Source organism: Chiloscyllium plagiosum, unplaced genomic scaffold (assembly GCF_037043375.1).
Source record: "Chiloscyllium plagiosum isolate Xiang-an unplaced genomic scaffold, Cpla_swu_hap1 HiC_scaffold_37, whole genome shotgun sequence".
In the NCBI taxonomy this organism is placed as follows: Eukaryota; Metazoa; Chordata; class Chondrichthyes; order Orectolobiformes; family Hemiscylliidae; genus Chiloscyllium; species Chiloscyllium plagiosum.
Window position 1 is genome coordinate 19041455 of NW_028270175.1, and position 17032 is coordinate 19058486.

The following is a 17032-nucleotide window of genomic DNA, read 5'->3' on the forward strand; positions in this document are numbered from 1 at the left end:
GTTCGGGACTCACCCATCAGTGGAAACATGTTTCCTGCCTCCAGAGTGTCCAATCCTTTAATAAAAACTGAAAGCACTGTGGATGCTGGAAATCAGAAACAAAAACAGAAATTGTGCTGGAAAATAATCTCAGGTTTGACAGTATCTGTGGAGAGAAATCAGAATTAATATTTCAGGGAAAAAGTTGTTTTTTAAAAAAGTTGGTTAATAGAGGTATGAGGAAGCATATGGTGGATGCTTGAAACTAACACAAACAGCAGTGGATGCAGAATGGTAACTTGATCTACCTCCAATTTAGCATTTTGATAAGCAAAAAAAAATGCAGGAGAGTTCACTGCCCAATTAGCCTGTATCCTGAAGGCAGTGATCACTGAGAGGAGAGGAGAGGAGGGAGAGAGGGAGGGTGGGAAGGCCTCAGTTGGTTGATGTTTGTACCTACACTGATTTCTCTCCTGATGTTTTCCAGGTTCCCAGTGGCGGGAGCATTGTTTCTGTCAGTGAGAAGCCTCAAGAAACAGGGGAGAGCAAGAAACAAGTGAACGAGGCAGGAGCAGGGGAGAAGGGAGAGTGTGAACCACAGGAGTTGGCTACCCCTTCTCAACCTAAAGGTATGAACTGGAGGTGACAGTGAGGATAAGGGACCATGGCTACAGCATCACAATTATTATGGTGCAGAAGATGCTATTCAGTCCATTGTTTCTGTTATCCAACAAGCATCATGACTTAATGTAACCCTTCTGCCTTTTTCACAAGACATTGCAAATTGTTTCTTTTCAAATAACTATCCAAAAACATCTCTTGGAATTGAACTCTGTACTCCAACACTGTCTATCCTTTTGGGCAGGGACGTTTCTCCCTGCCTGTTCTGGCCAGATTCCTTGTGATTTTGAAAACCTCTGTTAGATCTCCCTTTCACTCCAAGGAGAATAATCCCAACTTCTCCAGGTCCATCTTCACACCAGGTGTTTCTCATCCCTAGAACCATTTTTGTAAATCCCTTCTGTACTCTCTCCAGCGCATTCACATCCTTCCTATAATGTGGCCCCTACATGTACACACTACTCCAGCTGATGTCCATCATGGGTGGCACAGTGGTTAGCACTGCTGCCTCACAGCACCAGGGACCTGGGTTCAATTCCCACCTTGGGTAACTGCTTGTGTGGAGTTTGCACATTCTCCCCGTGTCTGTGTGGGTTTCCTCCGGGTGCTCCGGTTTCCTCCCACAGTCCAAGAATATGCAGGTGAGGTGAATTGGCCATGTTAAATTGTCCGTAGTGTTAGGTAAGGGGTAAATGTAGGAAAATGGGTCTGGGTGGGTTACTCTTTGGAGGGTCAGTGTGGACTTGTTGGGCAGAAGGGCCTGTTTCCATACTGTAGGGAATATTAATATAATAAAGTGTTTTGTGCATGTGCAGCATCCTCATCATCTCTTGTACACTATGCCCTGTTAATAAAGCTGAGGACACCGTCTACTTTATCACCTGCTCTGTCCACTTGTCCTACCACCTTCAGTGATTTATGCACATCCACACCCAGAGCCCTCTGCTCCTGCACCCCTTAAGTATTGTATTTCCTTGTTTTTATATTGTCTGTCCATGTTCTTCCAACTAAAATGTACCACTACACACTTTTCCCTTCATTGAACTTTACCTGCCTACGCCACCAACTTGTTAACGTCCTTTTAAACCTTTACAGTTTTCACTGCTTCCGAGTTTCACTTCAACCTGTGAAATTCTCCCCGTTCACCAAAATCTAGGTCACTCATCTATGTCAGAAAAACAAAGCTCCCAATTGTAACCCTTTGGGGAACTCCACTGAAAGCCTTTCTGTAGCCCAAAAAACCCCACTGATTATTACTGTTTCCTGATCCTCAGCCAGTTTTGTATCCATGTTGCTACTGCCACTTTTATTGCACAAAGCGTAACTTTTCTTACAAGTCTGTATTGAACACCTTACGGAAGTCCATGTACACCACGTCCAATCGTATTATTATCGTTCACCCTTTCTGTGGCCTCTTCAAAAATCTCCAGCAAGTTACTGAAACCACCATTTCACCTTTAAAATTCCATGCTGGCTGTTCCCAAACAATCCACCTTTTCCATTTTACTACTGATTGTACCTGGAATAATAGAAGCTTCATCACCATGGGCGGCATGATGGCTCAGTGGTTAGCACTGCTGCCTCACAGCACCAGGGTCACAGGTTCGATTCCAGCTTCAGGCGACTGTCTGTGTGGAGCTTGCACACTCTCCCCGTGTCTGTGTGGGTTTCCTCACTGTAGGGAATCTAATCTAAACTGACTGGTCTGTAATTGCTGGGTTTATCCTGACAACGTTCAGGGTCTCTAACCAGAGGGTGGTTCATGTGTTGGATGAACTTCCAGAGGAAGTGGTGGATGTGGGTATAATTACAGTGTTTAAAAGACATTTGGATAAGTACATGAACAGGAGAGGTTTGGAGGGATATGGGCCAGGTGGGACTAAAGCAGCTCTCGTGTGATCTATTTGCAGATACACATATGTCCCTTTAACAAGTTGCAATGACAGGTGTTAGGATAAGGAGACTTTTGACGGGCGAAAATGTGATGTGGTTCGCAACTTTTTGAAAGTACAAGTGAATCAAGTAACAGGTGTTAAACAAAAACTGATGGACTTTAATGCAATGTACAGTTTAAAGCATCAGTCAGAATGATTTCAGTCCACCTAAAAGCAGCAGGACAAAAAGATAGTTCCGAAGGGAATTCAGTATCATTTCCCCAATTCTGGATTGGGAGTGGCTAGGTGGTGGTCTCCATAAAAAAAGGATCATGTTTTGGCAGGTAGCCAATTTCTCAGTGATTCTGATTGGCTGGGTGTCTGTGGAAATAGGATTTACTTTCTGTTTCTCTTGACAGCTGAAGATGTGAATGAGGAGAGAGAGATTGCAGAAACACTACAGAACGGAGAGATATTAAAAGAAGTGAAAGAGGAAGAAGAGAGAAAAGATCAGTCTGGCAAAGGAAAATTTATGTTCAATATTGCAGATGGTGGTTTCACAGGTAAACCATCCGTTAACCCCTGACAGTAACCTTAGCACTTAGTAAGTAAGATGGAACCTGTAGCTGCATCACCACAATCTCTCTCTGTCTCTGTCCCAGTATCTGACTGGGATCCTCCCAGCTGCTCCTGCTGCTGCTTTCTCTCCATCCTGCACTTTCCCCTCGAGCTTAACCAAGTGTGTCTGACCATTAATCATCATTACTGGCTCATCAAGGGGGATTGGTGGGGATGTGTGTGTGGTGGGGGTGGGAGTGGGATAGTGTCCCCAGGGTGAGGCTGTGAATGTGTTTGTGTGCCTGTGTGGGGGTGTGTGTATATGTGGGATAGTGCCCCCAGGGTGAGGTGGTGTGTGTGTGTGTGTGTCACAGAGCCTCCAGAGTGAGGCGCTGTGTGACTTGGAAGCTGTTGGTGGGTGTAATTCCGTGAACAGGTCGTGAAGCCGATGGGTTTGTGGAAGAGTGAATGATGGTTACGGTCATCGTTACACAATGGTCTTTATTATTAGGGATTTGTTTACTGAACTGAAATTCCACCATCATGTTCTAAATCAGCTCTGATGAGTAATTTGTGTTCTTGTTTGTTCAGAATTGCACACGCTTTGGCAGAATGAGGAGCGGGCTGCGGTTTCTTCCGGAAAGATCTATGATATCTGGCACAGGAGGCACGATTATTGGCTCCTGGCAGGGATAGTTGCGTATCCTTTTGCTGAGTTGTGGGATTGGGGCAGGACTGGGCTTGGATTTGAGAGACTACATTAAAGGCGCAGTGTGAAATGTGTCGGCACACTGAGCAGGTGACAATCACTGATACAGCAGAGAAATGGGCCACTCAGCCCACCTCGTTCAGGCTCTCGTTTGTGCACCACATGAGCCTGCTCCTTCCCTGGCGTCGTCATGTCCTATCGATAAACATTTCCATTCCTTGCTCCTTTCCCCTTATGTGCATCCATATGTTTCCTCTAGTAAGTTCCACATTCTCACTGTTCTGTGGATGCAAATGTTTCTCCTGAATTCCCTACTGGTTTTGTTTATGGCTTCTTGTATGGGCCATAGTTGAGTTCTTCCATGTGGACAGAAACATCAGCCCTTCGTTATCAACAAACGCTTCCACCAGCTTTCTTAGCTGATGTCTCAGTCCCCGCAGCTTTTCCTGTTTGGAGTCATTCTGATATTGTGGTGTTCTTCTGGCAGCATGGGTGCCAGAAGTATTCCTGGGATCCCAAACATGGTCTTCCCAAAGGGCTCCTAGTCATTGACAATGTGCAAAGTATTCTTCACCCACTGTCCCTGTAAATTAATATTTTGTCCTAACTGTCCCCTCCCTTTGACAGAAACTGAGCATCAAACTCATGGACACCTAGTGTGGGGAACAGAAACTTACATTGAGGGAGCAACATAATTTTAAAATATGAGGATAGTATAGAGTGGGATTTTTATTCTGTACCTAAACCTGTGCTATACCTGTCCTGGGAATGTTTGACAGGGACAGTGTAGAAGGGGAGTTTTATTTTCAGTTTGGAAGTGCAGAGGTAGCTTCACTCTGATTTTCCCCAGCACCTCCATCGTCCCTGTATCTCTTACAGTCATCATATGTGATATCTCATCCACCGAAATGTGCCTTCTCTGCCCATGTTCTCCTTAACGTTTCTGTGTGGTCATGGCTACGCTCGCTGGCAGGATATACAAAACGATCCTCGATACACCATCATAAATGAGCCTTTCAAAGCCGAGATGAACAAGGGGAATTTCCTGGAAATGAAAAACAAATTCTTAGCTAGAAGATTCAAGGTAAATCAAGGCTGTTTGTGCGTGTCCAGGTACACCAGTGTGTGGCAACATGTTAAATGTTTCAACATGTGTATTTGTGTGGGGCAGTGTGTGAGGGTGTATGGCTGTGCCTGTGTGCATTTGCTTGTCTGTACTGGTGCGCATGTCAAGATTAGAGTGGTTCTGGAAAAGCACAGCAGGTCAGGCAGCATCCGAGGAGCAGGAAAATCAACGTTTTGGGCAGGAGCCCTTCATCAGGAATGAGGCAGGGAGTCTCCGGGGTGGAGAGATAAATGGGATGGTGTGGGGCTGGGGAGAAGGTAGCCAAGAGTGCAGTAGGTGGATGGGGGTGGCGATGAAGGTGATAGGTTGGAGAAGAGGGTGGATGGATAGGTGGGAAGGAAGATTGGCAGGTAGGACAGGTCATGAGATGGTGCTGAGCTGGTAGGTTGGAATGGGGTAAGGTGGGGGGCAGAGCACTTTAGGGAACATCTCGGGGACACCCACACCAATCAATCCCACCGCCCTGTGGCCGAACATTTCAACTCCACCTCCCACTTTGCCGAGGACATGCAGGTCCTGGGCCCCTCATCACCTGACGCCTGGAGGAAGAACGCCTCATCTTCCGCCTGGGAACCCTCCAACCCCAGGGCATCAATGTGGACTTCACCAGTTTCCTCATTTCCCCTCCCCCCACCTTACCCCATTCCAACCTTCCAGCTCAGCACCATCCTTATGACCTGTCCTACCTGCCAATCTTCCTACTGCATCCCACTGCAGGGAAATTTGTCCAGGTTGCTGCCTGATGCATTCTGTGCACTACTGAGGGAGTCCTGTCTTTTAACGGAGCTTTAAACTGAAGCTGAAACTGTCCTCTTGGGTGGACCTCAAAACTAAGATCGCACAATGATTGGTTATTTAATTGTTGTCACATGCACTGAGGTACAGGGAAAAGTGTATTACGTGCTTATTCAGGCAGATTGTGCCATACAAAGTGCGTCAGGGTAGCAAATCAGGGTGCAGCGTACAGTGTTATAGTTCAGATCAGAGTGCGGCGTACCGGGTTACAGTTCAGATCAGGGTGCGGCGTACCAGGTTACAGTTCAGATCAGGGTGCGGCGTACCGGGTTACAGTTCAGATCAGAGTGCGGCGTACCGGGTTACAGTTCAGATCAGGGTGCGGCGTACCGGGTTACAGTTCAGATCAGGGTGCGGCGTACCGGGTTACAGTTCAGATCAGGGTGCGGCGTACCGGGTTACAGTTCAGATCAGGGTGCGGCGTACCAGGTTACAGTTCAGATCAGGGTGCGGCGTACCGGGTTACAGTTCAGATCAGGGTGTGGCGTACCGGGTTACAGTTCAGATCAGGGTGCGGCGTACCAGGTTACAGTTCAGATCAGGGTGCGGCGTACCAGGTTACAGTTCAGATCAGGGTGCGGCGTACCGGGTTACAGTTCAGATCAGGGTGCGGCGTACCAGGTTACAGTTCAGATCAGGGTGCGGCGTACCGGGTTACAGTTCAGATCAGAGTGCGGCGTACCGGGTTACAGTTCAGATCAGGGTGCGGCGTACCGGGTTACAGATCAGATCAGAGTGCGGCGTACCGGGTTACAGTTCAGATCAGGGTGCGGCGTACCGGGTTACAGTTCAGATCAGAGTGCGGCGTACCGGGTTACAGATCAGATCAGAGTGCGGCGTACCGGGTTACAGTTCAGATCAGGGTGCGGCGTACCAGGTTACAGATCAGATCAGAGTGCGGCGTACCGGGTTACAGTTCAGATCAGAGTGCGGCGTACCGGGTTACAGATCAGATCAGAGTGCGGCGTACCGGGTTACAGTTCAGATCGGGGTGCGGCGTACCGGGTTACAGTTCAGATCAGGGTGCGGCGTACCGGGTTACAGTTCAGATCAGGGTGCGGCGTACCGGGTTACAGTTCAGATCAGGGTGCGGCGTACCGGGTTACAGTTCAGATCAGGGTGCGGCGTACCGGGTTACAGTTCAGATCAGGGTGCGGCGTACCGGGTTACAGTTCAGATCAGGGTGCGGCGTACCGGGTTACAGTTCAGATCAGGGTGCGGCGTACCGGGTTACAGTTCAGATCAGGGTGCGGCGTACCGGGTTACAGTTCAGATCGGGGTGCGGCGTACCGGGTTACAGTTCAGATCGGGGTGCGGCGTACCGGGTTACAGTTCAGATCAGGGTGCGGCGTACCGGGTTACAGTTCAGATCAGGGTGCGGCGTACCGGGTTACAGTTCAGATCAGGGTGCGGCGTACAGGGTTACAGTTCAGATCAGGGTGTGGCGTACCGGGTTACAGTTCAGATCAGGGTGCGGCGTACCGGGTTACAGTTCAGATCAGGGTGCGGCGTACCGGGTTACAGTTCAGATCAGGGTGCGGCGTACCGGGTTACAGTTCAGATCAGGGTGCGGCGTACCGGGTTACAGTTCAGATCAGGGTGCGGCGTACCGGGTTACAGTTGGTACTGTTTTGAAGAATAAGGGAGTTCTTCTGAGTCCAAAAACAGAAATTTCCAGTGAAACTCGGCAGATCTGGCAATGTCTGTGAGAGAAAGCAGAGTTAGAGTTTTGAGTCTGGTGACTCTTCTCCAGCATATATGGTTCTTTGTTTTATTTTAGTGTTTTTCCTGGTGACCTGGTTGATACTTATCTCTCAACTAACATCATGAAAGTAGATTGTCTGATCATTATCATGTTCTTTGTGGGAACTTGCTGTGGTGCTTTATTTCCTAAATGTCAACAGTGACAACTCAGTGGGAGTATTTCATTGGCTGTTCAAGGGTCGTCTTGGGAGTGAAAGGTGCAAAATACTTTCTTTCTCTTCTCCCCTTTACACTCCTTTCCTCCATTCCCCCCTCTTGATTAAACTATTGCATTTCATCTCACCTTTGGTTTCGTGTGGCTGAGGAGTGTATTGGTGCAGTGAGCTGGGTGGAATTGTGAAGAGATTAGCTAAGTCCAAGTGTGACTGTGTCTAATTATTTGTTTTTGTCTCTGACTCTCTCACCACCACCAACACCCATGCCCCCCCGCCCCCCAGCTCTTGGAGCAGGCTTTGGTGATTGAAGAGCAACTGCGGAGAGCTGCTTACCTCAACATGACCCAGGATCCCAATCATCCAGCCATGGCCCTCAACGCACGCTTTGCTGAGGTCGAATGCTTAGCTGAGAGTCACCAGCACCTCTCGAAGGAGTCCCTGGCTGGTAACAAGCCTGCCAATGCAGTCCTGCACAAAGGTTTGTCACGTGAATTCGAGCACCCCCTCCCGTCTACCTCCCGTCTCCATAGTGACCATTCAGACAGGTCCTGGACATCGTAGAGATAAGAGATTAGTTTCAGCATCACTTGCACTGCCCCGCAATATCATCTTGTAAAAAATTGTTCCTTTTTAGCGAATCTGCGAATAAATTCAGCTTTTTGTAATGAAGTGGCTCTGGTGTAATTGTGATCTTAATTTATTTTTTGAATGTAAGTTGTCTTTCTAAGAGGGACTAGAGATATATTGTCACACACTGGCCTCAAGCTGCTGACACTGAGTTCATCAGTCTCCACCTAGTGCATTCTGGGCCTGAGTTACGTTAACTGCTGCAGGTTGGCCGGTGCAGCTAAGCTGCATTGGTGCAGCAAGGGGACCTGTTTGATGTTGGAGGATTACTGCACAGTTTAAATGGACAGGGTGGAGGAGGGGATTTGCTCTTTGTTAATCCTGTGTTCATCCTGTCCTGGGAGTGTTGGGGGGACTATGTAGAAAGAGCTTTACTCTGTATCTAACCCTATGCTGTATCTGTCCTGGGAATGTTTGGTGGGGAAGTGTGGAGGGAGCTTTACTCTGTACCTACCCTGTGCTGTACCTATCCTGGGAGCATTTGGTGAAGACAGTGTAGAGGGAGCTCTACTCTGTAGCTAATCCTATGCTGTCCCTGTCCTGGGAATGTTTGGTGGGGACAGTGGTGTGGGAGCTTTACTCTAAACCGTGCTGTAGTTGAGACTAGGGTCTAATTGCTGCTTATGACTGAGTCTTGCATTCTTTAACAGCAATAGCCCTTTGCTCTGACCAGAGGATAACAATGAATGACAAGTTGATGATTGATGTTACTTTAGTTTTATGCAAAATACATAAAAATAAGACAATTGATCAGTTTGTTTTGCTGGTTTTCATGCTCACCATCAGCTTCCTTCATCTTTCCTTGATCATTTTAACTAGTTTTCCCTTTAAAATCCTGTATACTGCTCATCTTACCCACTCCCCATGCTAGTGATTTCCACATTTTAATCTCTCTCTTAGTTCCTCCTGATAGTTGATTACTTACCTTTATTTCACTTATTAATGACGACTTGGTGTAAAGGGCTCCTAGTTCCTTTCTTCCCCCAAAATGAAACTATCTTCCATGTGCCTATCTCCAATCACCTCTGTCTTTTATTTCTACAGAAAAGTTGCTTCACTTCAGTCTCTTGTGAAGGGTATTACCCCTCAAGTCCATTTTAGCTAATCTTCTTTGCAACTCCTGCAGTGCCTGACAACCCTTTTCATAATGTAGAGACCAGACTGCAGAGTAATTGCCATCTCGATCAGCTCACACAGCACAGACCTGGACGAAACCCGGGGCCCGCCAGGTTTGTATGTTTCAGGGCCTTACACTGAAGACCTCCCTGATCAATTCCAACCACAGAGGGAGCTGTTAATTCTTTCCTTTCTGGAATTGTTCATTGTGGAAATTTGACAATAACCAACAAAATTGTTTGTTTAATCCTCAAAAGCCATGACTAATGGGTTAACAGCAAACTGAAACAGACACCATCTGAATGGATAGAGCAGACCTGGCCTGTGATCAGTGAGGGAGATTTGGGTAGCTGTACAAAGCTCAGTAGCTGGGGCTGATTGGGCAATCGGAGAAAATGTCAATGTATAGCTGATTCCACCAGGGGGCAAATGTGATCTACATTAGGAACTCCAAGGCCAGTTTATGGATTTTTGTGGGGCATACACCCCTTCCTTTTAGTGATGGGGGAGCACAAATCCCTACTGTACTGAGGGGCACATACCCCTACTGTACAGTGTACATTGGGTTTGGTATAGTCTTTAAGTATTGTATAAGATGATGTGCTAACAGATGGTCATTTCCTAAATCTGTGCCCATCTGTCCTGCATTACATTTTAATCTCTAATCAGGTTTCTGCTCCATCGCATCTTTATCAAAGTCATAAACGACATCCTGTGTGACTGTGACAAAGGTAAACTTTCCCTGTCCTCAAATGTCTCTGCAGCCTTTGGCCACACCATCCTGCTCTAACACCTCTCTATCCTCCAGCTGGTGCTATTCTCATTCATCTCCTCGTAGCCGGAGTGTCTCCACTTGCATGCAGTCTCCTCTCAAGGTTCTGCTCATGCTCAGCTTTGTTGCCTCTAGGTGATGTCACCCAATTTCTTATGTAGACTGTAGTTTATTCTCACCACCATCACCTCCTCTTAACACTACTGTCTGTAAATGGTTAGACTAATTGATTAGACAAACAGCCTTGGATAAACAGAACTTTCCTTTGAACTAAATATCTGGAAGCTTGAGGCCATTGTTTTTGGTCCCCTCAGCAAACGTTCTCGAGACATTATTGCCCCGGGGGGAGTGGGAGAATCAGTCTGTACCAAGGCGTTTGCAAACTGTCATTCCTAAGACGACCTTTCAATCACGTTTGCATCATGAACTGGAATGTTTTCATCACTGAGTCAATCCCTTTTCAGCTGATCTGCTGAAAGTTTCAGGTATTGCCATCCTTGATGATGTGACTGTTAATCCCCACACACACAGGAGCTGGTACAAAGCTCTGCTGCCTGCTTTGTCTTTTGGATCAGGGCTGATTCACCCTTTGCTCTGTGTCCACCGACAAACATTGGCTGCTGGTCCAGCAGTTTTAAAACAGTCATCCTTGGCTCCTTGGATGCTGCCTGAACTGCTGTGCTCTTCCAGCACCACTAATCCAGAATCTGGTTTCCAGCATCTGCAGTCATTGTTTTTAACCCCCTTTTCAAATTTCAACACCCACTCTTCCCACATCTCTGGAATCTCCTCCAGCCTCCCAACCCACTCCAGACTCTTCCAAACTAGCCAGTGTTAATCTGTCAGTGGACAAACCTTTGGCAGCCCAGACTGTACAATCTGGAGTTTCCTCCCGAAACTCCTTGCCTCATCTCTCTCTCTCTCTCGTTGCTCCCTGAAGCCATCCTCTTTTAGTTTCCTGGTTTTATATCTCCATTGCCTGGTCACGGAGCTGTGGAGTATGTTACAACGAGGAAGGTGCATTCAAAATGCAAGTTGTTATTTTAGATTTTTCATAGGGTAAGATCTTTTATTTTTACAATACACTGGAGCAGTTATTGGAGTAATCCCCCCCCCCCCCCCCCCCTCTCATTCCCAGCTGTTTGTGGAAAGGACAGATATGCCATTGGAGATTATTTAAATTTGAATAGAAACAGTAAGTCTGGATTTTAATCATTTTGGATCTGATTGAATGCTCATACTATTCTCTGTGGTGTTTAACATCTAACTCCCGATTTTTATATGGAACAATGGCTTCGGTTTCTTTGTGTTGAGCACAGAATATTCAGTGTTTTCCCCCCAGGTGATGTTCCTGGTGCAGAGGCAGATTAACCAGCTCAATACAATTCAAAACACACAAAAAATCTCAAAGACACAGACTCCCCCTGATGGCCATGCTGCTAATGGCAGTGTCTGAATCGAGCAGATTTTTAATTCCTCCTCCTTGCTGAGTTTACCTGGGCTATAACAACTGTGGGTGAGAAATGTCAGGACTGGATAAGCCCTGAGTTTAAAATTCCATGCACCCCGACCCTCCACTTCCCAATGTGTTTATAATTGCAGGCCAGCTTAGATTAGCCAATTCAGTATAGACTGGGATAGATCCCACAACTGCCGTTTTGTTGCTGCTATGTATAAGATATGGGAGTCACCTTGTAAGGCCAGCATTTGTTGATCCATCATTAATTGCCCTTGAATGGAGTGTCTTGCATTTCAGAGTGGAATGGGTCTGGAGTTCCATGTGGACCAGACTGGGTATAGATTTCCCCTCTCTAAAGGATACTAATCAACTAATTCAGTTTATATGACAATTGATGGTTTCATGGCTACCATTACTGAGACCAACTTTCAACTTTGGATTTTTATTTATTAATGAATTGAAATTCCTCCAGTTTTTCTGGTGGGGTTTGACCGCCTGTCCTAGAGCATGAGCCACAGCCTCTGGACTTACTAAACCAGGGATACTGCCATAATCTCTCCAGTTTGACTCGGTGACAAAGCAGTGACCAATGAAGAGCAACTTCAGCCTGATGCAGTTTTCTCTGCTTCCTCCCAGCAGTCACTACTCTGCAGAGTGAGCTGAGGATCAGGCTGATCTTGTACATTCCAAAAACAAAATCAGGATGTGGGGGTTATTGGAAAGAACAACATTCGTTGCCTTTCTCTAGTAACTATGAGAAGGTGATGGGATGAATGGACTGCCTTCCTGAACCATTACAGTTTGGGGTTGATGTTACAATGGAGTGTTTTGCTGGGTAGTTAGTCATGTTAATGTGGAGACACATTGACCCAGAATGGATAATGCTTCCTAAAGGATCAATTGGGTTTTTATGATAGCCTGATAGCTTCACAATCACTTTTGTGTGTCAATTTTTGAATCTGAATTAAAATTCTGAAAGTGCCACTTTGTACCATTTAAGTTCTATTCTCTGGGTTACTTGTCCAGTACCATTTATCATTATATCACCAAACCACAAACGCGCACAGACATCAATCAGGTTCTGGCTTCCGTGTGGTTGAGTGTTATTCTGCACAATTTATCGGGATAATTTTCTAGTCCACAGATAAACATATCAGTGTTGCTCAGGGAAAGAGCAAAAACTGTGAAGGGAAGAGGTGTGAGCAAGTATTACAGGTGAAGCAGTACTTGCAGAGCCTGGGTAGAGTGTTAGAAGTACTGCCCCCTATTTGTTGACCCTTATTATTGGGTTTCCTACCAATGCACCCTCCCCTACCCCCCCACTTCACTTCTACCTGCAATGTTGCTGTTCCTTGTTCCTACTGCATGGTGTTACTGTGGCTTATGGAGCTACTGAGTACCACTTCACCAGCTGTGAGTGATGTGTTGCCACTGTGGCCCCCTCCCATCCTCCCCGCTTCTGAAACCCTGGCCCTGAGCTCCTTGCCCTGTGTTTGCTTTTTGTTTCTTTCAGTCCTGAATCAGCTGGAGGAGCTCCTGAGCGACATGAAAGCAGACGTGACGCGATTGCCCAACATGTTGTCCAGGGTGCCACCTGTGGCAGCACGACTGCAGATGTCCGAGCGAAGCATTTTGAGCCGACTGGCAAATCGGGGAAATGAACCACAACAGCAGGTGAGAAACTGGGCAAGGGCATCGCGGGGAAGAGGCCGTGAGAGCGTAGGCGCAGCCATCCCTCTGCTACTGAACACCATAGAATCAAGACAATGTGGTGTACTGGAGGATCCTGGTTCTCCTTATTAGCAATGAATGGTATAATGAGACCTGGTGCACAGTTTATCTACGTTTTGATGATGACTTATGTTGATGATTGGAGTGGTGGCAGTCCCAACACTGGGTGTTAAATGCCCTATCAAACCTGTGTAATGCAGGTTTGATAAAGAGTAAAGCTCCCTCTCTGTGGTTTGGGGGGTGTGAGGACACAATTGCACTTTACTGTGATGCATCCCAGTGAGAACAGAAGGCATTCGGTACACCTTGAGAGGGGCTGGACTTAAAGGGTCAACATCTTCAGAGGTTACAGTTTCACCTTTGAAATATTTGCATAAACTATTCCGGACTTTGATTTGATCGACTTCATTTTTGTTTAAAGTAACCATCTTTTACAGCCGTTTCCACAGGGCCCCTATGGAACAGCACAGATGTACAGTAACAACTTTGCACCCACCTTCCGGGGACCAGGGACTGGAGCTCTCATCAACTACAATCAGATGCCTCTAGGGCCCTATATCAGTGGTATGTATGTAACAGAAAAGCAGTACTTATACCTGAATTCTGCAAAAATACCACAATGATAGCCGTGAAGCTGTTGGATTATCATAAATGACCATCTAATTCACAAATATCATTGAGCAACTGGCTATTTTTACCCATTCTATATATGACTCCGTCTCATACCCATGTGGTCAACTGTTCTGTAGTGACTGAGAAAGAGTCAGCTCTATCGAGAAACTTCTAATTGGCAACGCCAGCATTTGTTATCCAGTAATGCCACATCCTCACAATGAATAATGATAAAGAACATAATTCATTGTACTCCACTGAATAATCTCCTTTGATTAACACGGATGGAATTCAGTTCTACATTCTTCAGGCACATGTAGCCAGGACTAGTCAGTGAGCTGGGGCACAAGATCTCCCTGACTCTTGTACAAATTCATCATGTTCAGAAGGAACTTTTAGGATGAAAATTTAAAGCGGATCACAGACCTATTGAAAGACATGGAGCTTCTTTTGTTTGATGTACGCTACTGTGTTAAAACTAAAATGGTCCACTAGTAAAATGGTGTGAGATGGGGTTTAAAACAGTCTGATTCTAGCCTCCTTCATTTTCTTGATCAAATGTCAACAGCTGTGCCTTCAACTGTTAGAGCTCCAAACTCAGGGATTCCAAGCTCGAGACTCTCTCTTTCCTCCTTCAAAGTGTTCCTTTAAAAACTTGTCATTGTAGTCAGGTTTTTGATCACCTGGACCTCCCCAGTATACCACCATGGAAACAATATCAAATAAACTGTTTAATTACCCTCCTGTCAAGTGCCTTGGGCTGTTTTATCAAACTAAAAGTGCGAAATGATTACAAATTTGTGTGCTTTAAAAATGATACCAAATTTCCAACTAAAAGGAGAGACTATTTAAACAATTCTGCTTGTTTGCAGCAACCACAAATATTTCGGCTCTGAGTGTTCCAGATAAAAAGCTCCTAGCGGAAGGGCTGGAAGCAGGAGAGAAGAAAAATAAAGTCAATGACGTAATCTGCATTGAAGATTGACAGCAGAGTTCCCCACGGCATTCCCAGACGACAGACAGTTGATGCAGTCATCGCAAACCTATCATCTTTAAACTTCTGTTGGATAACACAAACTGTTTCCATCTTTTTGCGGGGGGAGGGGGGGGCTGGGTTGGGTGATAATGAATCTCTGCTCATTTGTACATATTTGCACTTTTTTCGCACGTTCATGAAAGACTGTTCCTCTTGCATTGACTGTTGTTTCAGGGAGGGTAGGGGTATGGGCCAAAGGAGAATCCTTACTGGCATATCAGTGATTCTACAGATTGTGCTCGATACATTAGCCCCAGGTCCATCAATAATCTACAGTACAATGTCATCTCCTAAACCTTCAGTATTCCTCTGTGCCAAGCACTGTTCCAGGCCTATCAGTGAACTCCAAGTCGAGGTCAACACTGTCCTTCAAGAGCATCAGATTTTTTGGGATTCTCTTGGGAAAAGGGGAGCATAGATCTGCTCTGTGCTGTGAAATCATTTGGAGGCAGTTTCCCAGCAGGGCACCTGTTGCCTGCAGGTTATAGATTGATCATGATCATTTCAGCCATGTTTATAACAAGGAATTTCTGAATCTTGTCCTGCTGAAGGGTTTAGAGCAATCCTCAGCTTGTCACCTATGTGTTAGCAGGACAAGAATATAATATCCCCTTACAATCCCTCAGCATATAAAAATGCGGTGATGGAACATAGAATTAGTGCATTAGATGCAATGTACCAATTACCATTCAGTACTATGAAGAATTTTTGTTAAGACTGGACACTGCTGCAATTGCAACAGACTGCCCTGGGGATGACCAATACAATGCTGGACCCAAAGGATTTGAATTGTTCTTGATGCAAGTTAAACGTTTTGGTAAATGTCATTTAAACTGGTTCATTTGATTGAGAAATAATGAAGAATTGAACATCAGTGGGAAGTGGGCAAGGCACTTCAGTGGAGGCTGTTCCTCTGTTGTTTCCAAGTGTAATGGTCAGGGCCAGGGAATCCATTAGTGCCCATGTTTATTAAACACTCCCCCAATCCAATCACAAGTGATCCTGACTCTTGGAGAAGGCAAGTAAGCAACTTACCGTTAATTTCCTTCATTGCCGTAGCGTCCTGAGCTAACTTCAGGTGAGGAAGTGAAAGGAGCAAGAACCCAGCGAGCACCAGAAAAACACTAGTACAATTTTTGCTGATTTCTCACTCATCCTGGTTGAGCTCTCTGCCTGCTCTAGCTCCAATCCAATAAAAAGGGGCATTATGGTGACAATGATTGACAAACAAACAATCATTTTACTTAACAGTATTATAAATAGTATTGTATTTCTCACTTTAATATATGGGAGACTGATGGACAAATCCCAGCCATTTGCACATATCCACTCCAAATTCCAGTGTTTTAACTTTTTTTTAAACAGTATCTTGTAAGGTGTTATTGTATTTTCCAATTGTGTACAGAATATTACTGCTGTCTTACTTGAGATTAATAAGCTATTTAGTAAGAAAGTTGCACCCAAATTGAAGGCACCTGACTGTATAAACTCAAAGTGCATCTTAATACAGTCCCTAAAATCAGTTTTGTGCTTTTTACCTCTTTAATCCACTTTGGAAGACTGGAGTTTGACCCCTGCAAATCATGGACATTGTCACCCTCTGGTGGCTAATGTGGGTAAACACACAATTCTGGCCCTGGACAAGATTTAGGCGAAAAGTGAGGACTGCAGATGCCGGCGATTAGAGTTGAGAGAGTGGTGCTGGAAAAGCACAGCAGGTCAGGCAGCATCCAAGGAGCAGGAGAATCGACATTTCGGGCAAAAGCCCTTCATTAGGAATGAGGCTGTGAGCCAAGGGGTGGAGAGATAAATGTTTGGGGGGGGGGTGGGGGGAGAAATAAGAGTGGGAGGTAGCTGAGTGTGCAATAGGTCAAGTCCTGAAACAGGCAAGACAAGGTTTAGTCAGCCAACTGTGAAATGTACAGCTGTCCATCTGCATCTTGGTGGTGTTACCTCATATTTTCTCTGATTGACCTGATTATTATGTAGCTCAAAGGTAGGGATATTTCCACTGTGCTACTTGAATGATAAATCACTAAGTTATGGTACTGAGGCAAACTAATGGATGTAGGCATTTATAGAAATCCCCAGGAAGGGA

At 45.7% G+C, this 17032-nt stretch overlaps 1 protein-coding gene across 2 annotated transcripts in view; it reads left to right on the forward strand.

The window, feature by feature from the left end:
* chd5 (chromodomain helicase DNA binding protein 5) overlaps window positions 1–14990 on the forward strand; it is an 89397-nt gene extending 74407 nt beyond the window's left edge. For both annotated transcript variants that reach the window (XM_043675984.2, XM_087980421.1), the window contains 8 exons: window positions 467–608; window positions 2894–3037; window positions 3624–3732; window positions 4693–4825; window positions 7864–8059; window positions 13069–13229; window positions 13724–13850; window positions 14771–14990. In XM_043675984.2, coding sequence (XP_043531919.2) covers window positions 467–608; window positions 2894–3037; window positions 3624–3732; window positions 4693–4825; window positions 7864–8059; window positions 13069–13229; window positions 13724–13850; window positions 14771–14883 — 1125 coding nt within the window. In that variant the 3' untranslated portion in view covers window positions 14884–14990. The remainder of the gene's footprint in view (window positions 1–466; window positions 609–2893; window positions 3038–3623; window positions 3733–4692; window positions 4826–7863; window positions 8060–13068; window positions 13230–13723; window positions 13851–14770) is intronic.
* Window positions 14991–17032: the final 2042 nt, after the last annotated feature.